General features: G+C 42.5%; 1 protein-coding gene across 1 annotated transcript in view; it reads left to right on the top strand.

Annotated features, from left to right (window-relative positions):
• CAPN7 (calpain 7) overlaps nt 1-24,822 on the top strand; it is a 120,100-nt gene that overhangs the window by 4,523 nt on the left and 90,755 nt on the right. Inside the window, exons 2-3 of the mRNA XM_030206312.1 lie at nt 1,081-1,189; nt 7,152-7,309. Of these exons, the coding sequence (XP_030062172.1) occupies nt 1,081-1,189; nt 7,152-7,309 (267 nt within the window). The remainder of the gene's footprint in view (nt 1-1,080; nt 1,190-7,151; nt 7,310-24,822) is intronic.

Raw genomic sequence — 24,822 nt, 5'->3', positions numbered from 1 at the left:
GTATGATTCCCTAGTGTGGCTGTGCCACATGAAATTTATCGTACCACAATGTCACTTTGTATTTGTTCACATTGGAGTCAGCAAACGCCTCTCTGGTACTATGTAAGCCACATTGAGCCTACAAATATGTGGGATACAAATGTAACAAATAAATTTCTCTAATCAGACTGCTATAATTGCAGATATTGAAACCTTACAAAAATATATGTAATAGCCAGTCACTGGGCAAACATTTTAAGAAATGGGTGTTGGCAATATAGGAGACAGATTAAGAATTTAGCAAACGTGATCTCACCTCACAGTCACTACATCATCCGATATATTTTTAGCTTTCTGTTTTGTCCTGAGTTGAGGAATTTCCCATTCACATAAGAAAGGAAAGAATCTTGTCTGTTTTATCACATGAAGGATGTCTGTGGGCCAGATTTAGTAAAGCATTGCTTCTCATTGTTTGCCTTGGGGAGGGGGAGGGGGGAGCTTTATCTTTGATATATAGTGAACATCAGGGCCATAGACAGAAGCTCATTATTGGAGGGGGCTCGGGTAGACTGAGGAGGGGGGTCATTCATTTCTTCTAAGTTCTTCTCCTTCCTCCACAGTGGCGTTAAGTCATATCTTTGCTTGCAGGGATACCCAAGCCCTGCCAGCTGAAGAGGACCTCTGCCCAAATCCTCTTCCATTCTGCCTGAGCAGCGGGAAAGCCGGCAGCATGCTTTAGCCGCTCACTACACCTGCAGAGCTCCCTTGGGAAATGGCCACATAGCACACCTGATGGCCATTTTCTTTAAAAAAAAAAAAAAAAAAGAAAAGCCTTAATGTTAACCTGTATGATTTCTTCTCCTTTGAATGGTCTTTTCCTTTCCTATTTACCTTTGGTGTTCCTTTCACATTGAATTTTTAATTTGTAATGTTTTTTTATTGTTAGCTGCCATGGCCTGTTTTCAGAAATGGCGGGGTATCAATGATTTTAATAAACATCAGCAGCATTTCTTTGTGTCTCCAAAAAGCTTAGAACAGAAGCCTGAAATTGTAGGAATATTCTCCAGTAATGATGTACATCTCTTTACTTTTATTCTATAGGAAGCTTCCCAGGCTTTGATTTATGCTGTCATGGCAGGATCCAAGCTGGAAGATGTTCATGGTAAAATAAATGAGTACTTGGAGAGAGTTCAAGCCCTTTACACTGCAGGTTAGTAAGAGTGCCATGTCATGCTTCTGTTTCATAAGATTCATTCAGCTCTACAGGCTTTTGTAGATGCCTGAATACTGCATTTAATTTGTCGACTATGTTGTAGCATTTCCTTGTTGTAGAGTGTTTAAAAGTGGAATAATCCTAGGTCTGTCAAGACACCACAAATGTAACCTTTTGTCTGATGTCACCATGTTGTGCTGTCAGTACAGTATGAGGATGACATTTTGGTGTTGGCTCATGGAATTCTCATTTATTGTAGCCCTAGTAGTGTGTGTAGATTATTTTTCTTGTTTTGCAGAAATATTTAAGCTCTAAATTGTGAATTTCATTTGTCATCATGCTGGTAGTAGACTCATGGGACAGTAGCAAGGCAGAAACCACTGCTATGCAAGAGGAACATCAATGCTCATCTCACATTTGCAAAAGCACTCCTGGATGATCCCCCAAGTCTTGTGTGATAATGTTGTGTGGACAGACGAGTCAAAAGTGGAACTCTTTGTGCAACATATATCCAGTTTTATCTGGCAGAAAGCAAATGCAGCATTCCACAGTGGTTTAGATCAGTGGTCCTTTGAGCTTTGATCGTCACTCAAGTTCACGTAGAAGAAGTACCCAGTAGATTCTAATAAGGATATCCATTCCCTGTTCTTCACTCCCACTGCCTGACAGTAAGAGGCTGCATTCCTTCAGCCTGCCTGACCAAGAATTGTTGTTTGAACCCTTCTTCTAGAAAATTGTCCAAACCATTTCAAAATCCAGTTTTACTATTAACATTGACCGCATCCTTCGGTGATAGACTCCATAGATTACTTGTGTATTGACAATTTTTAACAAAGTGTTATTTTCTATGTTAAATGTACTACCAGTTGGTGTCATGAGTATCCCCTAATCTTAGTACTATTTGAAAGGGCAAACAACCATTCCCTATTTAACTGTCTCCCCACCCAATGACTTATCTCCTTTCAGCCATCTTGTCTGTGATCTGAAAAGCCCTCACCTCTTTGACCTTTCTTTATTGGGAAAGCCTTCTATATCCTAGAACTTGACAAACATTTTTGAATCTCTGAACCAACTCTAAAGATCTAGCAACTAAGGCCCAGCCTTCCTTTCTGAAAAGTTGGAGAGGGTCATCCCTTCTGGTGTTCCCTGTAGCTAGGTTAATTTGTGGTGTTTGTTTATTTATTTATTTATTTATTTATTGCATTTGTGTTGTAAACTGTAGCGCTGCGTAACCCTAGTAGCGCTTTAGAAATGTTAAGTAGTAGTAGTAATAGTGTTGTATTACTTCCTTGGTAATGTCCAAGCTTCTTATATGTTGTCCGCTCAGAACCTGTAAAAAAAAGGAGGTTGCGGAATATAAGAACTAGTTTAAGAGCTAATTGACTAAACGTAAATACTCAAATCTGGGTTACTGTCTGCCATGTCCCAGATATCACACAGTCTTTGTAGAGCAATTGGTGTGTTCTCTTTAGTGTTGGGAACACCTAAGTTTAACAGCATATATTTACGAAAACACAAATGAAATAGCAGAAGGGAAAGATACAAAGAAAAAAAAGGAAAAAGCGCTGCCCCTTTTAATGTTTTATACACAAGAATACATAGCAGAGATTGGATGGCAGAGGCGGGGCTGGTGGTTGGGAGGCGGGGCTAGTGCTGGGCAGACTTATACGGTCTGTGCCCTGAAAAAGACAGACAGAAATCAAGGAGCTGGTGGTTGGGAGGCGGGGCTAGTGTTGGGCAGACTTATATGGTCTATGCTAGAGCCGGTGGTGGGAGGCGGGGATAGTGCTGGGCAGACTTATACGGTCTGTGCCCTGAAAAAGACAGATTCAAATCAAGGTAAGGTATACACAAAAAGTAGCACATATGAGTTATCTTGTTGGGCAGACTGGATGGACCGTGCAGGTCTTTTTCTGCCGTCATCTACTGTGTTACTATGTTACTATCTTACATCAGTCAGACATGGTGATGGTTGGAGATGCTTTGCTGCCTAAAGACCTGGAGAAATTGCCTTTATTGGAGGAACCATGAATTCTGCACTGTACCAGGAATTTCTTAATGAGACTGTCCAGTCATCTGTCTGCGAGCTGAAGCATAATTGAGTTATGCAGCTAGACAGTGATCCAAAACACAAAACCATGTTTAATTTTGTTTCTCCACAGCCATTCAGTTGTAAAGTTGTGGACTGACCTAGTCAGAGTCCTAACTTGAACCCAGTGGAGATGCTGTGGAAGGACCTGAAATAATCAGTTAATGTACAAAAACCTACAAATGTGTTTGAATTAAAGCACTTCTGGAAAGAAGAGTGAACCTAAGAGTCCTCAACAGCAATGCGAAAGACTGATATCAAATTCTAGGAAGTGTTTGGTTTGCAATTATTGCTGCTAAAGGTGGTGTAAAGGTCTTTTTCATGGAGAGAGTGGTTGATGCCTTCAATGCCCTCCCAAGGGAGGTGGCAGAGACAAAAATAGTGACTGAATTCAAAAAGGCTTGGGATGAACACAGAGGATCTCTAATTTAGAAAATGGATGGTATAAAAAAAACAAAACTTAAATGGCTTCATGTGTGTTGGTGTGTCGACTGTTGCTTAGATGGTGACTCTGGCTGTGAAGAACTAAGTCTGATGCTGAGCAGACTTGTATGGTCTGTGTCTCATATATAGCAATCCGGTTTAGGATGGACTGGAGAGGGCTTCTATGGCAACTCCAGTAGTTGGAATGTGAGGACAGTGCCAGGCAGACTTTTACGGTCTTTTTCCCGTAAATGACAAGATGGATTTGGATAGACTGCAGTGGGCTTCAATGTCAACTCCAGTAGTTGGAATGTAAGGACTATGCCGGACGGACTTCTACAGTCGATGTACTACTACTTAACATTTCTAGAGCGCTACTAGGGTTACGCAGCGCTGTACAATTTAACAAAGAGAGACAGTCCCTGCTCAAAGAGCCTACAATCTAATAGACAAGTGAACGGTCGGTCCGATAGGGGCAGTCAAATTGGGGCAGTCTGGATTCACTGAACGGTAAGGGTTAGGTGCCGAACGCAGCATTGAAGAGGTGGGCTTTAAGCAAAGACTTGAAGACGGGCAGGGAGGGGGCTTGGCGTAAGGGCTCAGGAAGGATGTTCCAAGCATAGGATGAGGCGAGGCAGAATGAGTGGAGCCTGGAGTTGGCGGTGGTGGAGAAGGGTACTGAGAGGAGGGGTTTATCCTGTGAACGGAGGTTACGGGCGGGAACGTAAGGGGAGATGAGGGTAGAAAGATAGTGAGGGGCAGCAGACTGAGTGCATTTGTAGGTAAGAAGGAGAAGCTTGAATTGAATTGAATTAGGCAATTGAATTGAATGTCCCAGAAATGCCAAAGAAAGACCATGATCGATTATTTTATATTTCATTCATTGTTGGTTTAATCATGAATTGATAATGACTGTGGCTGTTGGGCAGACTGACTGAACCATTCAGGTCTTTATGTGCCGTCATTTACTATGTTACATATTTCTTTGTTACTCCCACCATTGAAGTTCATTTCATTACCTCTTGTTCTAGAATTTCTTTCTATTGAAAAATCTTTTTCATCTTCTGCCATTATTTATACCTATAGGGACTGTTTCCATCATATTCCACCCTATTTTCTTCTCTTGGGTATACATATATTTCACCGTTTTCATGGCATTTTTTTGGATTTTCTCTAGCTTCTTGGAGATACAGTAGTCAAATTGGATAGACTGTGTGGAGGCATTATGATGTAAAGAGTTATGGATTTGATATAACACCATTCTGTGGTACAACCAAAGTGGTTTACATTTATTATATGCAGGCACTTTTAATTATTAGTTTGGTCTTTATCTGTTGTCCTTCACTATATTATAGTCCATTACTACCTTTCTGAACTGTCTGTCGCACAATTCCTACAGCTGTTCCTAACTTCACATCTCTCCCTCTTACTTTGCATATATTCTGTAAACTCTTTGGACATGAACTCCATTAATGAATGCAACTGTGGCAGGACTGCCCAAGAGGTGGGGGGGGGGGGGGGGGAGGGGGAGGGGGCAAGTTTCTCCGGGCCTGACCTCCAAGGAGAGCCCAGAGCTAGTGCTGGCTGATTTGTTTTTATAAAAATAGAGGCCCCCCTATGTATCTTTTTAAAACAGCAAGTATAAGCAGCCAGCGACTGATATACTTCTTGCGGCAGTTACATAGCCTTCCCTGTAATGCAACTTCCTGTTTCCGCACAGGCAGGAACACGCCAGAAGAAAGGCTATGAAGCCGGCGGGAGCAGTGTGGATCAGTCGCAGGCTGCTCATGCTTGCTGCCTGTGAAGAACTGTTTTAAAAGGTACGGGTTGGTGAGGCAGCAATGGCCCCTTGTTTGGCTCTGGACTGTGGCTTGTGGTAATCATTAATCCAGAGCAAGCAATAGGTCATGCAGGCTGACCTGTTACCTATCAATTATGTGTCTCCCATTATTCATGACCCACGCACAATGTATTGAATATATTCAGTGACTATTCTGTAACTGTTGCATAAGTCACTTCAGCTTCTTGTTCATATGTTCTTCAGAGATAATTGACAATGCCTGTACAGTTTCTGGATATATGTTGTTGTGTTGTGCTATAAAGATGTTACAAGCGTTGCAGGCACTGAAATGCTTTTTGCATTCAGCAGATGAGGTAGGACTCTCAAATATCCTTTTGACAATATCTGGAAGTATGGGAAATCTGTCACTCTGCTGTCCCACCATCAATGTGGATTGAATTCTACAGGATAGACATTATGTGGAATTGGTTCCATAGTGTATTTATCTCATCGTATGTCCTCTCAGCCAGTGGTACAAACCGTTTTGTTTACGCCTTGTTTTTGAGTGTAACATCCTGCCACTTTGCTAACCGTGGGCATGCCATTCCACTATGCTCCCTCTCAAAATGACCACTGTAATAGATAACTGTGAAATAATATTTTAAATTGAACTTGGACATGTAAGACCCTACTTTAAAAAAAAAAAAAAAAAGCCCACGCTTATTGGTATACAGACCCGTGACCTATCTGGCCCACCTAATTCTCGATCTCTTGACCTGTTGCTTGCTCTACATTAATCTTGTTCTTTGTATAATGCTTCTACAGTATAATTTTAATGTTTAAGAAAAAACCCAATAGCAATCATTGTGTACTGTTTCCCCATTATAAACAAACTACTGCTAGTGTGTTTCTTTCAAGCATTTCTGCTCCAAGTTTCAAACATGCTAATTCACTCAGTCTATTCCATGCTCTGAATTTAGATCAATAAGCTGTCACAGTATAAATATGCCAAGTATGGATACCAGTGAAAGAAGGGGTAAGAAATTATAGTAGCAAGAGAAATTAATGTACGATAGTGTTGTCAGTTCAAGGTCAGTAAGAGAATAAGCATAGTTTTGAAATCTTCTGTAAGTTTTACTCTGTTAATAAAATATTATTGATTCTGAAATTTCTATTACCTATTTGCCAGCAAAAAAATACACTAGTTGCATATCTCATCTCTGCCTCTTTCCCACAAATGTATTTGTCCTGTCCTCTCCTATGTTCCCTCATTCTCCTTCCTGGTCCTCGCTCCTCCCACTTTCATCATATAACTCTGTAGCTCTGTTGCTCTTGCTGCTGGAAAAAGCTCCCATGGCCTGTTTCAGCTGTCACCAGAGGAATATTGCATAAAGCTGCTTCTTCCGCCCTGTTTCCATTTGGGACTGTAGTTGCTGTTCCTTCTCTCAGGGGTTGATAATATGGCCTCCAGGCTCTGCTTATGGTAAAAATGCAGCCACTAATTCCCAGCCATGAATGCGCTAAAACTGTATCCTAATCCTGTGCCCCATGGCATACTAGAGCACTAAGCCACCAGCAATCAAACCATGCTTCCCGCTATCGGAATGGATTTTTGAAACTATGCCCACAGAGACTCCTAAAAGAGAACTAACCTCTTTTCAATTTAGTTAAATCCCAGAACTCGGCTCCCTTGAAGTCAAAGCAGCAGTTGGATCTGGAGCGGGCCCATTTCTTGGTTACACAGGCATTTGATGAAGACGACAAAGGCAATGCAGAGGAAGCCGTAGAGTTGTATACAGAAGCAGTAGAGCTCTGCCTTAAAACGGTATGTCAAAATACTGCATTGTTTTCACTGTTACAAATAATTTTCTCTAAGACTGTGACTAAAGGATACAGCTCCAGTAGGTTCATTATTAACAATTACTGTTCTTTTCCCATGCTTTGCTTTTTGACCCAACAGTTTTCACCAGCTCACTTGTGCTTCCAGTCGGCACTGGCCTCTTCTGGGCTATGCCAGCAAGAACCTTCATTCACAACTACACAGGGGGGTTTTGCCCCATGTTATTTACCCCTCATTTGCTTAGTCCAGTCATTCCGGTGATGGCGCTTGGCCAGGGACCACAGACTGTGTCCTGTCTGGAATGTGATGGCCCTCATGATTATTGGTGTTGAGCAATGCTTGGAGCTTCTCTCTTCACAGGGGTTGTGAAGGCTACCTCTGCATTAGTGTCCTCGTCCAGTAATCAAACCCAAAATTTGCTGAGTTATCAATATGTTTTCCCCTTAAGCAAAAATAGGAATACGTGAGTGAGCCACCTAGTTGCTTATCTCATGGGGTACTATGGAAGTCTGTAGGCATTGAAGTTGCTATAAAAGAAACAGTAAAATTATTTTAAATTCCATTTTCAGAAAACTGTATAACCTTTCCTCAGTACCCTTTACTTTGGCTTTGGGCATCTCCAAAATGCTCCCTATTCCACTTGTAGGACCCCAGAAACAGGCTGAGCTCCATAGGTTCAATGACTAGATGAGAATATTGTTCAAGAAAGTAGGTTTAGATTTGTTAGAAACTGGGCAACAGTTTGTGGAAAGGGGAGCTTTTCCTGAAAGGATGGCCTCCACTTTAACCATGGTGGGAAGTGGCTAATATTTAAAAGACGATAGATCACTGCTATTTTGCATGGATGATGTTCTGTTTGTTATTAATGAAAATTAAAAGATGTTCTGTTGTTAATGAAAATTAATAAAAATATTGAAACAAAAAAATAAGATTGTAAGGGAAAGTTGGCAATCTAGTTTAAAAGTTGCTGGGACCACATGGTTTGGCGTAAGGTAACTTCTAAAGATACTGGGGAAATTAGAATATCACGATAAGGGTTTGTGATATAGGCAAAAATAGTTAAGATGCATCTAAATAGCAGACAGAGGTGAATGATTCCAAGTTACCTCTATCAACTTCTAGGCAGGTTGCAATTACAGTTAAGACATACTTTGAGCTGTCTCTGTATGGAGACACTAAGTTAAATAAATAAAATAAAATTGCAGAGTTAGACTACATGGCAGTAAATGAGGTTATATCTTTAATGGTTAACCTACATACTTGGTGGAAGGAGGATAACCTAATGTATTTTACAATCCAACTTATTACTCAGGAACCTTCATGCAATACCATAATTTATTCTTCTTTACCATATATGTATGCACATGGCGTATATATATACCATGATCTGTTCCATATATGTTCCATGTTTGTTACCATGTATGTATGCACCTTAACACAATACCATTTGTAATTCTGCTACCTGGAAATGGCAACCGCCATTACGGTAAATGTAAGCCACATTGAGCCTGCAAATTGGTGGGAAAATGTGGGATACAAATAAATAAACCAATGGGAGTCTGATAACCAGGGTACAAATTATAGTGCCACCCCTGCACCAATTTGATCCACCCTATCATTCTCAAAGGAGAAGCAGAGCACTTATTTACCACATATGGGTGATGTCATCCAGCGGAGCCCTGGTGCAGACACTACCCAGTGTTCTAGACATTACTGAAGACTTTGGCGGTGCCTTCTTACCTGACCTGATCATGCAGGACCAGCAGCAGTCTTTTATTTTTTCAGGGAGCAAAGCCTTTGCGTCCTGCCGGCTGTCCTCGGTGCGAGATTATTCCTTCTCTGGTGCCTTTCCATGTGGTATGTGGGACCTTTCTTATTTTTTTCATTTTTGTTGTTGCTGTTTATTTTCCCAAGGAAGCTGTGATAGTACCCATGCACGGCATCCTTTTAACATAAGGAATTAAGAGATCTCTCTCTTTGTGCAGCCTATTTCTAGGAAGGAGGACTGTATGTACAGAGTTCAGAAGGCTCCCAGATTCAACAAACAGCAACTTTATCTCCATTCTGTGGTGATCTAATCCATTCTCAAAAGGGCCAAGAGTTCAAGAACCTACACCTTGGCACCCCGGGGCGAGATTCTAGAACTCTAGAATCTTTTAGGAAGAAAGATTTTCAGGGTTCTATGCTTGTCTTGCATACAGTCCTATCAGCTCTATATGAGCATCTACATGCTGAACTTAGTATTCAGTGTATTGGAGTTTGCAGACACTCTGCCTCCAGAGAAGGCCATGGAACTTTGTGGGCTAGTAGCCAAACAGAAGGAGTGTTGAAAGATCTTGACCCAGGCAGCCTATAATGTTTTTTGTGTGGTGTCCAAAGTCTCTGCTTTAAGTATTGGCATGTTCAGATTCACCTGGCTGTGTGTTTCAAACCTAGAACCAGCTGTTCAGGGGAAACTAGCAGATGTCCATTGCCAAAGTGATAGCCTTTTTGAGGATAACGTGAAAGAGGTCACTGACCTCATCAAGAAGAAAACTGATATCATGAAGTCCCTCTCTTGGCCTACTCCTTCTGCAGCCTCCAGTTCTTGATGGTTCTCAAAAGGCTTAGGTATACTTCTCCAGCTCGCCTGTCTCAGGGTTCATGCTCATGCCCTCAGCAGCAGCGCACCCAGAAGGCCCAGCCAGCTTCCCAGTATAAGTAGGGTATGAGCTTTTGACTGGCTCCATGAGAGCGTAGCCACAATAAAAGTGTCTGTTCCAGATGGCTTGCTAGTAGGAGGGAGGCTGATTTTTTTCCAAACAAGGTAGCCCCTTGTAACCTCCGACCACAGCTCTTGTGACTCTAGGCAAGTCACTTAGGCCTCCATTGCCCCAGATACAAAATAAGTACCTATATATAATATGTAAACTGCTTTGATTGTAACTACAGAAAGACATTATATCAAATCCCTTCCCTTTCTTCTTCAGTTGTCCAGGGGGTTATGCCCTAATTTGGTGATAACGTCCTCCAACTTGTCCAATGAGAACATCAAGATCTAGCTCTCGGCACCAGGATGTGCTTGAATGGGAACATTCTTCCCTTCTACAGGCCAGTGCAGTCGAGATTGTGCCACCAGTGGAAGAAGGGAAGGGATTCTATTCCAAGTACTTCCTCATGCCTAAAAAGATGAGAGAGGGGATTTTGTCCCATCCTAGACCTAAGGGCCCTGAACAAATATTTGGTCAGAGAAAAGTTCAGGATATTTTCCCTGGCAACCCTGCTTTCCATGATTCAAGCAAATGATTGGCTATGCTCTCTGGACTTAAAGGATGCATAAGTGTACATACAGATACATCCCAGTCACAGGAAGTATCTCAGATTTCAAGTAGGGAAATACCACTACCAAGTACCATGTCCTGCCATTTGGCTTTGCATTCGCTCCCAGTGTCTTCAAATGCCTTGTGGTTGCAGCTTTGCTACGTGGATGGGTTTGGAGTGAACGTGTTTCTCTGGCTTTTCAAGAACGTATCAAAGAGGGTGCTTAAGAATCAATGCAAAGAACCATTCAGGTGTTGGAGCTACTAGGGCTCATTATCAACTACCCAAAAATTCCATCACCTCCCAGTTCAACAATTGGGAATTAATTGGAGCCCTGCTATACACAGTTCAAGCCCTGGCCTTCCTTCCAGATGTCAAGGCCATAATTACCATTGCCCTGAAGGTCACTGCTCCGCAGATATTGAGGTTGTTGGGCATCTTGGCCTCCATGGTGCATGTCACTTCCATGGCACATCAACAGTTTGAGAGAGGACCAATGGACCTTAGTTTCCCAGTGGTGTCAAACTTCGGGGAACTTAGCAGATGTGATTTCTGTTACTCCGAAACTGGTTCTTGTGATGGATGATTCAGCCCAATATGATCATTCTATATTCTTCCTCTGTACAAGATGCTGACAACAGATGAATCTAAACTGCATTGGGGAGTTCACATACACAGGCTTCACACTTGGGGTCACTGGTCTGCTCAGGAGTTTTGTCTTCACATCAGTATCCTAGAGCTGAGGGCCATTTGGAATGCTCTAAAGGCTTTCAGGGATCGGATGCTGGTCAAATTATCCTCATTCAAGCAGTCAGTCAGGTTCTGATGTACTATGTCAACAAACAGGGAGGCACATGGTCGTACCTCTTGTGTCAGGAGGTGATCAGGATGTGGCATTGGGCATGCAGTCATGGCATATTGCTCAGTGCCACATACCTGACAGGGAAAGACAACAGCTTGGCGGAAAGGTTGAGCAGGGTAATGCAGCCGCACAAATGGTCTTTAAATATGGGTATTGCCTGGGAGGTCTTCCAAAAGTGGGGTACTTCCTCGGTGATCTCTTTGCCTCTCATCGCAACAACGAAGTCCTCACTTGGATTTCAGGACTCTGTTCTTTCCTAGTTTTCTTCTTATCTCTCCCAGCGTACCTTAGTGTATACTCTAGTGGATCCTCTTCTACTTCTATCCCACTGTCAGTTGGTGTACCTCAGGGATCTGTCCTGGGACCTCTTCTTTTCTCCATCTATACTTCTTCCCTTGGTACTCTGATCTCATCCCATGGTTTTCAGTATCATCTTTACGCTGATGACTCCCAAATCTACCTCTCCACACCAGAAATCTCAGCCGAAATCCAGGCCAAAGTATCAGCCTGCCTGTCTGACATTGCTGCCTGGATGTCTCAGCGCCATCTGAAACTAAACATGACCAAGACTGAGCTTCTTATCTTTCCCCCTAAACCAACCTCTCCTCCTCCCCCATTCTCTATTTCTGTGGATAACACTCTCATCCTTCCTGTCTCATCAGCTCGTAACCTTGGGGTCATCTTCGACTCCTCCCTCTCCTTCTCTGCACATATTCAACAGACTGCTAAAACCTGTTGTTTCTTTCTCTATAATATCACCAAAATTCTCTCTTTCCTTTCTGAGCACACTACCAGAACCCTCGTCCACACTCTTATCACCTCTCGCTTAGACTATTGCAACTTGCTTCTCACAGGTCTCCCACTTAGCCATCTCTCTCCTCTTCAATCTGTTCAAAATTCTGCTGCACGACTAATATTCCGCCAGTGTCGTTATGTTCATATTAGCCCTCTCCTCAAGTCACTTCACTGGCTTCTTATCCGTTTCCACATACAGTTCAAACTCCTCTTATTGACCTATAAGTGCATTCACTCTGCAGCTCCTCAGTACCTCTCCACTCTCATCTCTCCCTACATTCCTCCCCAGGAACTCTGTTCACTGGGTAAATCTTTCTTATCTGCACCCTTCTCCTCCACTGCTAACTCTAGACTCCGTTCCTTTTGTCTTGCTGCACCTTATGCCTGGAATAGACTTCCTGAGCCGGTACGTCAAGCTCCATCTCTGGCCGTCTTCAAATCTAAGCTAAAAGCTCACCTTTTTGATGCTGCTTTTAACTCCTAACTCTTGTTCACTTGTTCAGAACCCTTATTTTATCATCCTCACTTTAATATTCCCTTATCTCTTGTTTGTCCTGTTTGTCTGTCCTAATTAGATTGTAAGCTCTGTTGAGCAGGGACTGTCTCTTCATGTTCAAGTGTACAGTGCTGCGTACGTCTAGTAGCTCTATAGAAATGATAAGTAGTACTAGTAGTCTTCTCCAGGCTGAGATCACACAGTAGACTAGTATTGGATACCTTCATTGGAGGAAGGGGCTTTGGTATGCATATTTTCATATTCATCCATGGAGACTGAATTGCTTTCCAACCTTCATCACTCAGAACAAGGGGTCTCTCTTGCATCCTAACCGCCAGTATCTATCCCTCTTGGCTTGGGTGTTTTGTTTGAATTAAGAACCAGCCTGTGGTCCTTCAACCAGGAAGCAAGAGAATTAAGACAGAGTTGTAGAGGGTTCAAGTCAATATGGATAGGTAAGGTTGGAAACACCAACAGAATATCATCAGCATAAAAGAAAATTTTAATGTTATAAGATAGAGAGTAGCCAGTGGGCTAAGATAGATATTAAAAAGAATGGGTGATAGTATGGATCCTTTCAGAACCCTACAAGTAATGAGATGTTTGTGTGATTCTGTATCCTAAAAATTGACAGTAATAGAATGATCCTGCAGAAAAATAGTGAACCAGCTAAGAACTGACCCAGATAAACCACTCTGAGATAAGCATGACAATAAAAGTGAATGGTCCACCAGGTCAAAAGCATCAAGAGAGGTTAATGGAAACAATTAAGACAATATCACCAAACTCTAGGATAGTGTGAAGTTCAAGAAGGACAATAAGAACAGTTTCAGTGCTTGGCCGCCATCTTTGAAGTGATATTGCTATGACGTGAACACATACACATTAGGACCTAACCCTGATGCAGCTTTTTTATCAGAGCAAAACATGGCCTGTGTCAGCATTGGTCCTTTTTATTAAGATAAGTATGTAATAAAAGTAAAAATTGAGAGACACCTGTGAAGATGAAGGTGAATCATGGGGTATTGATTCCATTTATGAAACGAGTCACCACTGAGGTTAGTGTATCTGGGTTTAATAAAGGTTTGGACAAATTCCTGGAGGAAAAGTCCATAGTCTGGTATTGAGACAAACATGGGAAGCAACTGCTTGCCTTGGGATTTGTGGTATGGAGTATTGCCACGATTTGGGTTTCTGCCAGGCACTTGTGACCTGGCTTGGCCACTGTTTGGAAAACAGGATACTGGGCTAGATGGACCATTGGTTTGACCCAGTATGGCTACTCTTATGTTCTGAAGATAATAGTTATCATAGAGTGCAAGTTTGTTAAATACAAGTTTGAATCATCTATATATATATAAAAGGAAAGACCAACGTTCTATGAAGCCTCCAGCCGGAAGTGTGAAGCGCCAGAGATATCCGGTTTCCCCATGAGTGAAGGAAAACAGCACGAAATCCCTCTCTCTGTAACAGTGAAGGACTCAGAGGGGGAGGCGAGAGAGATGCCCTCACTCTCTGTAACACAGAACAGCAGGAAACTTAACACTGAAGGACTGGACTCCAAGGGGGGAGGGGGAGGGAGAGAGGGCAGAGGGCAGGGACACACACTCCCACATGCACACTCTGAAGAAAGCCTTGCTAGCCCCCGTTTCATTTGCATCAGAAACGGGGCTTTTTTACTAGTCATATATAAGTTTGTTGTACTGGAATATATTTCATCAGTAGAAATTAGAAAAGCACAAGTCAGCATAATAATAACGGGTTAGATCAAGTATTCCAGTACTGACTGAATAAATGTGTCATTGGGACACACTAATAAGATGATATTTCTAGATGCCATACGTGATTGATTGTTTTAATAGAGTAGTGCTCATAGAACCGATGAGGGATCTAGTCTAGATGTAATTCTCACTGCAACACAGGATCAGATACAAGAGCTATTTGTGGTTGGGTCACTTGGCAGGAGTGGTCATAATGTCATCAAATTTAACATCACTGAAGGGAGAACAGTGAAGAAAACTAGTGCAGTAACATTTTAATTTTTGAAAAGGGGACTGTGACAAACTGACAAAGTAATGAAATATCTAAAAAGAACAGTGGCAAAAGTTAAAAGATTTTTCAGGCAGTGTGGAGGATGTTTTAAAAACACCATCTTGGAAGCTCAAGACTAGATAGAAGGAAGACTAAAAGGATGCCTTCCAAAAACATGGAAAGCAGATACAAATGAAGAAAATTGAAAAACATATAAGCACTGACAAATTAGATGTAAAATTTCAATAAGGAAAGCCAAAAAAGTATTTGAAAAGAAGCTTGCCAGAGAGGCAATATCTCAAGATGAACCTTTTTTTCAAGTTTCAAGTCAGTGTCTAGGGTGCAAGACTAGATGGCATGCACCCTAAAATACTAAAAAATCAAAAATGAAATTGCAGAGTTATTATGTGTAGTATGTAACTTGTCATTGTTGATTATACATTGGAACCCACTGCTCGGTGTGCAAAGAGGCTAAAACAAATAGAAATATTAGGAAAGGAATGGAGAACACAATTCAAAGTATTATCATGTCTTTATTTGCTCCATGGTGCAACAGCACCTCAAATGTTATATACAGTTTTGGTCACCGCATCTCAAAAAAAGATACAGTGGCATTAGAAAATGCGCTGAGAGAGAGCAAAGAAAGTGATAAAGGCGATAGGATAACTTCCCTATCAGGAAAGGCTAAAGAGGCTAGAGCTCTTCATTTTGGAAAAAAGATGACTGAGGGGAGATATGATAGACGTCTATAAAATACTGAATGAAGTGGAACGGGTAGATGTGAATCGCATGTATACTGTTCAAATACAAGGATTAGGGGGTACACAATGAAACTACTAAATAGTAAATTTAAAACCTATTGGAGAAAATGTTTCTTCACTGATTGTGTAATTAAACTCTGAAATTCATTGCTAGAGAATGTGGTAAAAGCAGTTAGCTGAGCAGGGTTTAAAAAATGTTTGGACAAGTTCCTAAAAGAAAAGTCCATAGTTAATTATTAAAATGGGGAAAAAACCCTACTGTTTCATTGTGGGATAAGCAATGTAAAATCTGTTTTGCTCTTCTGGGATTGTCCACTCTTGGAAACAGGATAGTGGGTTTAATGGACCTTTGGTCTGTACCAGTATGGCAACTCTTATGTTGTTAAGTATATTCGAACAAGATGACTGAGGGGATAAAAGAGGTGCTCAGGTTTAACCAGGTCATAGCAGATAAACTAAAATTTTTGTCTCATTCTGTATTGAGGGAGGGTATTTGGTAGATACCTGTGCTGAAAACATTCTTTGAGAATGATGATTCTGGGAATGTGAATCACAGTGGCCTGGGAAGATATAATAGTACAAATTGACAAACTAAAGAATAACAAATTGCTAAGACCAGATGGCATGCACCCTAGGATACTAAAATCTCAAAAATGAAATTGTCAAAAGGGATATTTTTTGTTACTCGCTTTGATTCCTGTGGGATAACACCGGGTTATAAATACAGGGAATAGAATAGAGTTATGTGTAGTATATAACTTCTTATTCAAATCAGGTACAGTACATGAGGATTGGAAAGTAACCAATAAAATGCCCATTTAAAAAATAGGCTTCTACGGTGATATGGGAAAATGTACACTGATGATCCTGATGACGTATCAAATAAAATAGTAGGAACTATTCTCAAAAGGAAAATTGACCATATGGATAGACACAGATTAAAGGAGCAGAGCTAACATGGATTTAGCAAAAGGAAGTCTTGCCATACCAGTCTGAAGGGTTAATAGAAATATGGTTAAAGATGATTTGGTGAATATAGTGTATCTGGATTTTCAGAGTGTGTTTGAGAAGAGAAATGTGTTAGAAAATTAAAACGTAATGGTATATGATCCAGTGTTCTATTGTGGATTGGTAATTGGTTAAAAGATAGGAAACGGAGTAGGCCTAATTCAGTCTTCCTTCTTGCCCATCCGTAGCACAACTCTTTGTTTATAGTCTTAATTTATAGTCAATTATTCTAATTAGGATACAAGGGGAGGAGTTTTAATTACATTTCATCACTTTCTAAGAGCAAACACTAAATAAATCACACAATATACCATATAATCTAAAGGTTCTTTTATATTAATCTTACTACCTTAGCAAGTTTTAAATTATTAAACAACTCAATAATATTAAGATGCAGACAGCAGTCCAGCATCGAGTGGTGTGCTATTCAGTCTTTTGCATTGAATGTCACATGTATGACTATCTCCAAGTTGGTGAGAGGTTATATGTGTGTGCCCAGTGCAGAGAGCTTCTGTCTCTCAGAGAACGAGTCCGTTCTCTTGAGGCTAGAGTAGCAGACTTGGAGGAGCTGAGGGATACAGAGGAGCTGAGGGATACAGAGGTACATAGAAGAGACCTTACAGAGATGTTGTAGAGAAGTCCCACCTCCAGTCTGGCAAGCCCCTGTGCTGCTTTGGAGGAAGGAGGTCTCCTAAAAGGAGAGCATCACCATAGTGAAGTAGGAAGCACTCCTGTAGCCAGGGGATACAATATCCTTTCGCATCAAGGATATGTCTCCAAGAACTTCTGCCCAGGTGGAAAGGTTTAGGACAGCTGCTGTAGTTGGTGATTTAATCATTAGGCATGTAAATACCTCAGTGGCTGGTGAACGTGAGGATCACCTGGTGACTTGCCTGCCTGGTGTGAAGGTGGTGCACCTCACGCTTTACGTAGTTAGAATTTTAGATAGTGTTGGGGAGGATCCAGCTGTCTTGGTACATGTTTTACCCATGACATAGGAAAATGTGGGCGGGAGGGTCTGGAAGCCAAATTAAAGCTCTTAGGTAGAAAGCTGAAGTCTGGGTCCTCCAGGGTAGAATTTTCAGAAATGTTTCTCATTTGACGCACGTGCAAAGTGATGCATGTGGGAAAGAGGAACCCAAACTATAGTTACGTGATGCACGGTTCCACATTAGGAATCACCGACCAGGAAAGGGATCTCTGCTCAGTGTGCGGTGACAGCTAAGAAAACAAACAGACTATTAGGTATTATTAGGAAAGGAATGGAAAACAAAAATGAGGACTTATAATGCATTTGTATCGCTCCATGGTGCAACCTCACCTTGAATTCTGTGTGTAATTCTAGTTACCACTTCTCAAAAAAGATATAGTGGAATTAAAAAAGGTACAGAGAAGGGTGATAAAATTATAAAGGGGGTGGGACGACTTCCTTATGAGGAAAGGCTAAAGCGACTAGAGCTCTTCAGCTTGGAGAAAAGACAGCTGAGGGGAGATATGATAGAGGTCTATAAAATAATGAGTGGAGTGGAAAATGTAGACGTGAAGCATCTGTTTACTCTTTCCAAAAATACTAGGACTAGGGGGCATTCAATGAAGCTACAAATGAATCGGGAAAAAATTTTCTTTGCTCAACACGTAATTCTTTGGAATTTGTTGACAGAAAATGTGGTAAAGGCAGTTAGCATGGGGGGGGGGGGGGGGGTTAAAAAAGTTTTGGACGGCTTCCTAAAGGAAAAGTCCATAGACCATTATTAAAATGGACTTGTGGAAAATCCACTGCTTATTTCTAGGATAAACAACATAAAATGTTTTGTACTTTTTTGGGATCTTGCCAGGTATTTGTGACCTGGATTGGCCACTCTTGGAAACAGGATTCTGGGCATGATGGACCTTTGGTCTGTTCCAGTGTGGTAATACTTATGTAAATATTTTGAATTTCACACTAATGTCTCTAAACCATCACACAGTTTTATTGAGGAGAGAGACAGACATCTGTCTGTGCTGTGAAAACTCACAGATTGTAGCCAACTAAACCTCCTCTGCCCTCAGTAGCCACATGAATCTATAGGTGATATCACTTGGGTTCTTCTCTTTTGTTCTGTGTATCATGAATAGGTCTTTTGTAGCAAATCAAGTAGAATTGAAAATACGTTCAAACCGCTTTCTTTTCAAACTATGCTTTTTACCTCATTTTTCACTCATTCTGTGTCATCTTTTTTGCCTTAACCATCTCCTTGTCAGTCCTTTGGCCAGTAGCCCAAGATCTGTGATTCCCTGCTTAACTTGGTGCATGTCCAGTGCTGACCAACAGGCACTGTTGCTGTGTTATAGCTGGGACAGCTCTCTTCCTCCCGCCCTCCTCTTGAACTGTAATTGTAGCCTCAGTAGCACTTCCATATCCTGAGGTTCCAAGGAGCCAAGAGCAAATCTGGGAACAGGACCTGTCTTTCCCACATATGATCCAATGGCCCATCATTCCACCCAAACTAATTGTTTTTAACTTTATGCCACTTGATTGTCAGGTTGGATCAGGTGTATGACGTGAGAGGAAGCCACTCAAATGGTGTGCTATGATGAAAAGCATGTTTCCTCTGTCCCCATGGTCCACTCTTCCTAGCAAAACAACATGAACAGCAGTGTTCAGTCAGATCTGCTCTTTGAAAGGCGGTTCTGTTTTAGAGTGCTACAAATGCTGCTGGGCTTTTGTGCCTTTTTTTTTTTTAATTTTTTGAAGTCTTTATTAATAGATAATACAAAACATCTGAAACATAGTACAATATGCAAGCCATAGTACATGTCATTTATGTAGGCCAAAGTATTCTCAAAAGTTCACGTTTATACAATACAAGTCAAAGTGATTATTGCTCTATGTACCAAAAGTAAGTAATTCTTATTGCATTGAAGTGTCAAATAAATTAGTCAGATTTATGGTTCCAAAACTTCACATTTTCAGAGTTTTCATTTATAATATTCTATTATTTACCCATCCCTCCCTCCCTGCCCCTCCCACCCACCCTTCCGGCACAACTTTAACAGAAACCTTAAATCAAATTATACATGAAGAAGAAAAGAGTCCCAGATCTGATGCCATCTGCCTAATTGGTTATGCCTCTCTGCTAGAAGTCTTTCCATCTCGCAGGTGTATCTCAGTTTTTGGACCCATCTAGTGATAGGCGGAGTCATGGGCTGCTTCCAACATGCAGCAATTATAACTCTTGCGGCAGTTATGGCCTGTCCCACAAATATATGTTGGTTTCTGGAAAGGTTCACTGCTCCCCCAAAAAATAGAAAGAACATTGGGCTCCATGGCATTGGGCTGCCCGTCCATCCTTGTAACCTACTATGAATCGATCTCCAATAGGCCCTAACCTTCTTACAGGTCCACCATAGGTGGCCAGCTGTGCCACGTACCCCACAACCCCTCCAGCACAGCCCCGTCAATGTGGGGTAAATACGCTGAAGACGCTCAGGTGTCAAGTACCAACGATACAGCACCTTCACCGCATTCTCCCGGAAGGGCACATGAGACGACACCCTCACCACTGCCCGCTCCAACCTCTCCCATGTAGCTTCCTCCAGTTCCATACCCAGCTCCCTCTGCCAACCCTTCCTATGAAGTGTATAGCTCGGGGATTGTCTATTAATAATGTGATACAGGCGAGAGACCAGCCCAGTAGTCGTAGGAGGACCTTCACAGATAAGCTCTATCGCTGTTTGTTCTCTGGCCATAACCTCCCGAACTGCCCTTGTCTTAAGAAAGGATGCCAATTGAAAATAGGCGTATCGATCAGATCCCACTATCGGGAATTTCTCAAGAGCTGCAGAGTAGGACAACAAATTCTCGCCATCAAATAAATGGCCCCATTGTCGTAGTCCCTCAGTGTACCATCTTGTGAATATTCCCCTTGTCGTACCTGGGTAAAACAAAGGATTATAGGCTATGGGTGACAGACGAGATAGTGTTGTGCGCCGGAGTGTGAACATGCTATCCCAGTTTGAAAGGGTAACATATATTGAAGGACATAATCCTGTTTCCAGGGACCTAAGTGAGCCCGGTATCCACATAAGGGCCCCCAAGGACCTATCACCTAGGGTATATTGTTCAAGCTGCACCCATTGCCTATCTGGGTAGTCCTGGAACCACTCCACTGCTGCGCGTGCCTGAACTGCTCTATAATACCAGGCCAAATTGGGTACTCCCAGCCCTCCCCTCGCCCTATTCTGATACAGAATCGTACGTGCTAAGCGTGGGCGTTTCCCTCCCCAGATAAAGCGCATTATACGATCTTGTAGCATTGATAGAAATCTACGTGGCATGTTGATTGGAAGGGCCTGAAACAAGTAGAGCAGGCGCGGTAAGACATTCATCTTTACTGCTGCTATTCGGCCAAACCACGAGAGGGTGATATCCCCCCATCTACCCAGATCCTCTGTAATTGCCTCTCCCAAACCTTTATAATTAGCCGAAAAGAGATCTGATAGATCTGCTGTCAAGTTAATCCCCAGGTAGCGAATGCTCTTAGCCGCCCATCTAAATGCGTAGGAAGTCCTCAATGACTCCATAAGCTCCGTCGGAAGGGTTATGTTTAAGACTTCAGATTTGGACATATTAACTTTGAATCCCGACACAATCGAATATTCCTCTATTTCCCGCAGGAGCCCAGGGAAAGTGGTCAGGGGGTTAGTAACAAATAACAGAACGTCATCTGCAAAAAGGGCTAATTTATGTGTTCTCCCACCCATGGTGAGTCCCGATATATTGGGGTCAGCTCTCAACCTGGTTGCAAACGGCTCCATTACCATTGCAAATAATAAAGGAGACAAAGGGCAGCCCTGTCTAGTGCCTCTATGTAAGGGTATCATCCCTGAGTTACCCCCATTGACACGAACACAGGCTTTAGGGGAGCTATAGAATGCTTGTATCCATCCACAAAACTGTGGTCCTATCCCAAAGGTCTCCATCACCTTATACATAAATGGCCAATGCACCCTATCAAAGGCCTTTTCGGCATCTAAGCTTAAGAGACAAAGGGGTTTCTTCATTCTCTTAGCCAAGTATATTAAATCGACCACTCGCCTAGTGTTATCAGTTGCTTTTCTATAAGGGACAAATCCCACCTGATCAGGATGAATAACAGCTGGGAGCAAAGGTGCTAGACGGTTGGCCAGGACTTTAGCTAGAATTTTGACGTCAGCATTTAAGACAGATATAGGGCGAAAGGATCCACAATCCTTATGATCTTTATTCGGTTTGGGCAGTACTGCAATCCATGCTTCCAACATGGAGGTGGGCAAAGACTCCCCTTTCCCAATCAAATTAAATAAATCAGCCAACAGGGGGGCCAATTCAGGGGCATATTTCTTGTAAAATTCATTCGGGAAGCCATCTAAGCCTGGTGATTTACAGGAAGGTAAATGTTGAATGGCTTTTTGGACCTCAACCGGAGTTACCGGTGCATCTAGGGCTGCCCTCTGCTGGCTGGTTATAGAGGTCAGTTCACTCTCTGCCAAATAATCCAGGATAGCATTTTCAGGTGGATTGGTCTCCTGCGCATATAGTTTCTGATAAAATTCACTAAAGCGTTTCCTTATGGTCTCAGAGGTGTTCAACAACTCTCCTTTCGAGTCCCTAATGTGAGGGACCGTTCGGTCCACTCTTTGCCTACGCAGCTTTATTGCCAGGAGTCTACCTGCCTTATTAGTAAACTCGTAGGATCGGACTTTGTTTCTGGATTGTAACCAACTTAGCTGGTCAGAATAAATAGTATCCAGCTGGAGCCTCTGTCCACGCAGCTCCTCCAGAACAGAGGGGGAACCACCTGATTTATGCTGTGCCTCTAGGATCCTAATCCTGTCCAAGCACTGTGCCAGCTGGGCCCTCCGAACCCTCGCTCGCCTACTAGCTAACTGTATGAAGTACCCTCTTGAGACTGCCTTCATAGCATCCCATACCACGCTAAGGGGGGGGCCCGATTCCATGTTGAACTCCAAATACTCCTTCAGGACCTTCCTACACCCCTCTACAGCCTCCCCCTCCAGCAATAGGTCTGTGTTAAGTGTCCATCTTTGATCTTTGGCCTCAGCTCTGATACTCGACAAGGTTACCCAAACTGGGGCATGGTCTGAAAATGTAATGTTGCCAATTTCAGCTTTCGGGCCCCTCTCTGCTAGTGTAACGTCGAGGAAGATATGATCGATCCGGGAGTATGAGTTGTGTACAGGAGAAAAAAAAGTGTAATCTTTGGTCGTCATATGAGTTAATCTCCATACATCCAGGGTGCCCAATGAACGGACCAAAGAGCCCAGTGCCACCGAGTCCCTAGACGTTGGATGTTGAGAGTTCCCAGATCTATCCAACCCGGGGTCCATAACCTCGTTGAAGTCACCCCCCATAATCAAAGAACCCCGAGTGAATGCAGCCAGAGTGTTTTTCACCTTAGTGTAAAAGGACCCCTGATGTTCATTAGGGGCGTAAATCGAAGCAAGCGTGAGATCCACCTGATCCAGGACAATTTGCAAAAGTAAAAAACGCCCTCCCGGGTCCCGCCTAATTTTCTTTACTTGGCCTGATATTGTTTTGTGGAACAGAATTGCCACCCCACGTTTTTTGGAGTCATCAGCAGAGGAAGCGAAGAAGGAGCATGGGTATTCTGGATGAGCTAACAGCCTCTCATGTGCCCTACGGAGATGGGTCTCCTGCAACAATACAATGTGCGGCCTAAACATCTGCATCTCTTTGAAAAACTTCTGTCTTTTCTGAGGCATATTCAGCCCCTTGACATTATATGATAAGATTTTTAAGTCTGTATTCATGCCTGGGATATTACATCAGCTTTCTCTCCCTCCAAGAGGGATCCATCCACTTCATGTCTTTGTTCTATCCAATACCAGTTGTGCTCCCTTCCCTCCCTAACCCTCCCTCCCCCTAGTGATGACCCTCCCCCTACCCATGTCCCCCCCATCCCCCCATGTCTAGCACCAACTAACGGGATCAAGTCCCAGTAGTGGGAAGCGAGGAAGTAACCCACCAGCATTCAGGCAACCCAGCCCCCCCTCCCCCCCCAAATACCTATGTCATCACCAATTTTATGGACCCAGATTGAGCAACCTTAATTACCCGTCTTCATGATTGGTCCCTGCCCATTGTTCATAACCTTAAATTTCCCCTCCTCTTAATATCTTGTAACTTATGCAACTTCATTCACAAGGAGCCTCACATCCTTAATTACCATTTCCTCCATTAACTATAATATTAAAGTTCACTTTTGCTAAAGGTAGCATTAATAAACAAGAAACAAAACATATTCAAACTTGAGACAAAGAGTAACACCAATAACTCTTTGCAACATTACCAGCCAGGATATCAATTTCAGCCATTTTTCTTCTGGTAAAGTTCAGGTTTCATCCACAGCCACTTTTCTTTTTGGAATATTTCTTTTAGGAGTGGCAGGAATCCTTTGCCACTTTTGAAGCTTTGTCTTCGTGGCTGGGGCCAAAGCGCCAGGCGGTTTATTAGTCTGTATCAGGCCTGCTCCATGCAGGGATTTCCAAGCTTCCATCATCGACGTCACTCTCATCTTGACCCCCTGAAGTGAGTACATCAAGGAAAAGGGGAAGCCCCATCTATATGTTATCTGTTCCTTGGCCAAAATGTCCAGAACTGGCTTCATGAGTCGTCTTTGCTGCAGAGTGAACTGTGATAAGTCTTGATAGACAGACACAGTGGCCCCACCAAATTCCAAGTTAGACTTTTTCCTGGCGCAGTTAAGCAATTGTTCCTTTGTTTCATACCTATGGAATCGGGTGATAATGTCCCGCGCTCTGTTTTCCTGCCGCTGACCCAGGGATCTATGTGCTCTGTCGATCTCAATCTTTACCCCTTCAGCGTCGGCCCCCAGCAAGCTGGCACACAGTGTCTGTACAATTTGAATAACATCCTCTGTTTCTCCACCCTCAGGAACTCCACGGAATCTCAGATTATTTCTCCTTCCCCTGTTTTCAAGATCATCAAGCTTATATGTTAGATCTATTTGTTTTTGATCTAAAGCTTGGAGATTGGTCTCGACTGAGTGTATGGATTCAGAGTGCTCATCCACCTTGGCTTCTACCTCCTCAACTCTGTTCCCCAGCTCACGGAGGTCAGAGCTCAACGACTCCATTCTTTCCAAAATCTCATCCCTCGATTTATTTATATCAGCTTGTATACCGCTTAGGATCTGGCGAAGTTCGCCTGAGATTCCTTTTT

Source organism: Microcaecilia unicolor, chromosome 1 (assembly GCF_901765095.1).
Source record: "Microcaecilia unicolor chromosome 1, aMicUni1.1, whole genome shotgun sequence".
Taxonomy (NCBI): Eukaryota; Metazoa; Chordata; class Amphibia; order Gymnophiona; family Siphonopidae; genus Microcaecilia; species Microcaecilia unicolor.
The sequence above is the reverse complement of the archived record's forward strand: the minus strand, read 5'-3'. Positions and strand labels throughout refer to the sequence as shown.